Raw genomic sequence first — 2,709 nt, 5'->3', positions numbered from 1 at the left:
GCAGCGCACCCCCCCCCCCGGGGCCCCCACCCTGGGGAGGCTATGCCTGGGAGAAGGGTTAGGTCCTAGGGGACCTGTACTGCGGCTCCCCCCGCCCCGTCCCCAAATCAGCCCACACCCCACTCGCACTCTGCCCAGCTTTATTCGAGGTAAAGCACTTTGGTATGGGGCAGCGCACAGGGGCTTAGCACCACACAGCACCCACTCCCTGCCCCCATGCCCCCCTTGCCCCCATCCCTCTCCTTATAAGAGAGGAGGGCCACCCCCCCCCCAACCCCCCCCTCCCCATCCCCATGGGGAGCCCCTGCCCCACAGCAGGGAGGGCAGAGGTGGGGCAACCACACAGCTCTTCCTCCCCCCCCCCGTGAAGGGCAGCCCCCCAAAACGAGCTACCTCAGAGGCAGGGTAGGGATATCTTAAATAGGTCCCCTCCAACACCACAGAAAGGGGGTGCCAGGGGGACCAGCTCAGTCCAGGGAGGGGTTAGTGCCAGCTTGCAAGCAGCAACAGCACCCCAAGTCCCAGCGGTGCCAGGGAGTCAGGGGCATCGCTGCGGGGGCCAGCAGGCACCTGGCAGCCGCTGCCCTGCCAACCTTGGTAGCAGTGGCAGTGGAAGTGGGTCCGTAGGAAGAGGATGTCAGCTGAGGACAGCTGGCCCTCGGCCCAGAAGAGGGGGTGCTGGGGGTGGTCCTCGTCCCGGTGCCGCAGCTGGAAGCTGGTAGAATTGAGGTGGAGGAAGACATCGGCGGTGCTGTCCTGGCGCAGGCAGCGGCCCCGACCCTGGCACAGCACCGTGCTGCAAAGCTGCGCTGCCGTCGTGACATTCACAATGTAACGGCCCAGGTCACCCTCCAGGTAGTTCTTGATGATCTGGCACGAGTCCTGGGGAAAGGGGGGGGATCAGGGGCATGTTGGGGTACCCCAGGGAGAGAAGCACCCCAGATGGACAGGACACCCCAGCCTTGAGCCACTGGTCCCCCTCCGGGAGCCAGTGACTCTCCATCCATCATCTACCTCCCCAAAAGCATGCTGACCCCAAACCTACCCGGTTTTTGGTGTAGTCCGCGTCGCCCCAGAAGATGGCCCCAGCTGCACCCAGCGCCGCGCTCTCTCCAATGGTGGAGATCAGGTCCGGCTGCAGGGACAGAGCCCAGTTAGTGCCCACAGACCCCACACAGCACCCACACCCCCAGCACAGTGTGCCCCAAAGAGCCCACTGTGGGGTCAGGGAGGCAAGACCCCATCTCTGCTCCAGGCCACGGGGAAGAGGGGACTGTCCCAGCTCTTTGGGGACAAGGCTCCCCACCACTGCCCTCCTCCTCCCCGGGGGGCTGAGCCAGCACAGCACAGGGACTATGGGCTCACACAGCCCAGGGTCCTGGCTACCAGGACCCAGGAGTCCTGCAGCACCTCCCAGGTATTTCCCTGCTGATGGTGACCATTGGTGTGAGTCCTGCTGCCAGACACCTCACCCATAATGGGGGTAGTTCAAGGCACCCCATCACCCACCCACAGAGGGGCTGAGCTGCGGGTACCCACACCGTGACCCCCCCCTTGGAGGAAGAGAGGCAGGGCTGGGCAAAACTCCTGGTCATGGGGCCAGCCCCGCACCAAAGGGTGCTGCTCCCCACCCCACCAAACCACGAGGTGCTGGTAGCACCGTGAGGGTGGACACCAGCCTCCAGAGCCACCCCGCTCCAGGGGAGTGAGATGGGACACGGGCAGAGGGACCACCTCTGCTGACCCCAGTGCCCAGGTGCCCGGGGCTTGGGACAAGGACATCCTGGTGGCACAGCCCTACCTGGCTGAGCACGTCCAGCTTGCGGATGTAGGTGGGCCGGGTGTAGACAAAGACGGGCAGAGAGTAGCCATCATGGTGCTGCTGCGAGATGCGCATGGCTTCCATCACCCGCGCTCGCACAAACTTGCGGCTGTTGGGGGTGGAGGCCAGGAGCAGGTCGAGGTAGATGGAGGGGTAGAGGGCCATGCTCTCCTTCCAGAGCCACGCCAGCTGGTCGTTGCGCGTCTTCTCCACGTCCGGGCACTGCCCGGTGTAGCTCTCCTTGTTCTTGCTGTAGTCATGGTTGTAGCAGTCGGGGAAGAGGTAGAACCCCCAGAGCTGCTTGGGTCGGAAGCTCTTGGCCACACGCAGCGTGCGCACCATGAACTGCCGGGCGGCCGACTCGAACTCGAACACCGCCTGCTTGTTCACCTCCTCGCGGGACCAGGTGGGCTGCCGCTGGTACGTCGGCTGCCGCTGGTACACCAGCTGCTGCGATACCTCCCGGTAGATGTCCTTGGGTTTCCAGTTGCGAGCCCAGATGGGCCGCCACTCCTCCCAGTCGATGATGGCCAGCCCCTCCTTGGTGGGCGAGCGGATGTACTTGCTGATGCCGTCCTGGAGCCGGGCGAGGTGCTCGGACAGGCTGCTGTTTTGGGGGACGCCGCCGTTGATGGCCACGCGCTGGCTGTTGTAGTAGGGGTAGAGCCCCAGGCGCTCCTTGTAGAAGATGGTGATGTTCTGCCCCACGAAGCCCTCGTTGGGGGACGCTTGCAGGTCGAAGATGCTGAAGTCGAGGGACACGTGGAAGCGGGGCTTGCAGTCCTGGGTGGGCACGTTCCAGGCCACCAGGAAGGGCCGGCGGGTGAGCAGGGGGGCGGCCGACGGCTTCTCGGGGGGCTGCCGGGCCAGGGCCAGCAGGGCCAGCC

General features: G+C 65.2%; 1 protein-coding gene across 1 annotated transcript; it reads right to left on the bottom strand.

The window, feature by feature from the left end:
• Positions 1 to 483: 483 nt before the first annotated feature.
• HYAL2 (hyaluronoglucosaminidase 2) lies at positions 484 to 2,707 on the bottom strand (the record flags this gene model as incomplete). The annotated part of the gene is made up of 3 exons (XM_010561632.1): positions 484 to 882; positions 1,046 to 1,135; positions 1,802 to 2,707. Coding segments are annotated over 3 exons (1,395 nt in total), but the record flags the coding sequence as incomplete, so codon positions are not given.
• Positions 2,708 to 2,709: the final 2 nt, after the last annotated feature.

The sequence above is a fragment of the Haliaeetus leucocephalus genome, unplaced genomic scaffold (genome assembly GCF_000737465.1).
Source record: "Haliaeetus leucocephalus isolate CR32 unplaced genomic scaffold, Haliaeetus_leucocephalus-4.0 Scaffold148, whole genome shotgun sequence".
In the NCBI taxonomy this organism is placed as follows: domain Eukaryota; kingdom Metazoa; phylum Chordata; class Aves; order Accipitriformes; family Accipitridae; genus Haliaeetus; species Haliaeetus leucocephalus.
Note: the sequence above shows the minus strand (reverse complement) of the source record. Positions and strands in the feature narration are given on the sequence as shown.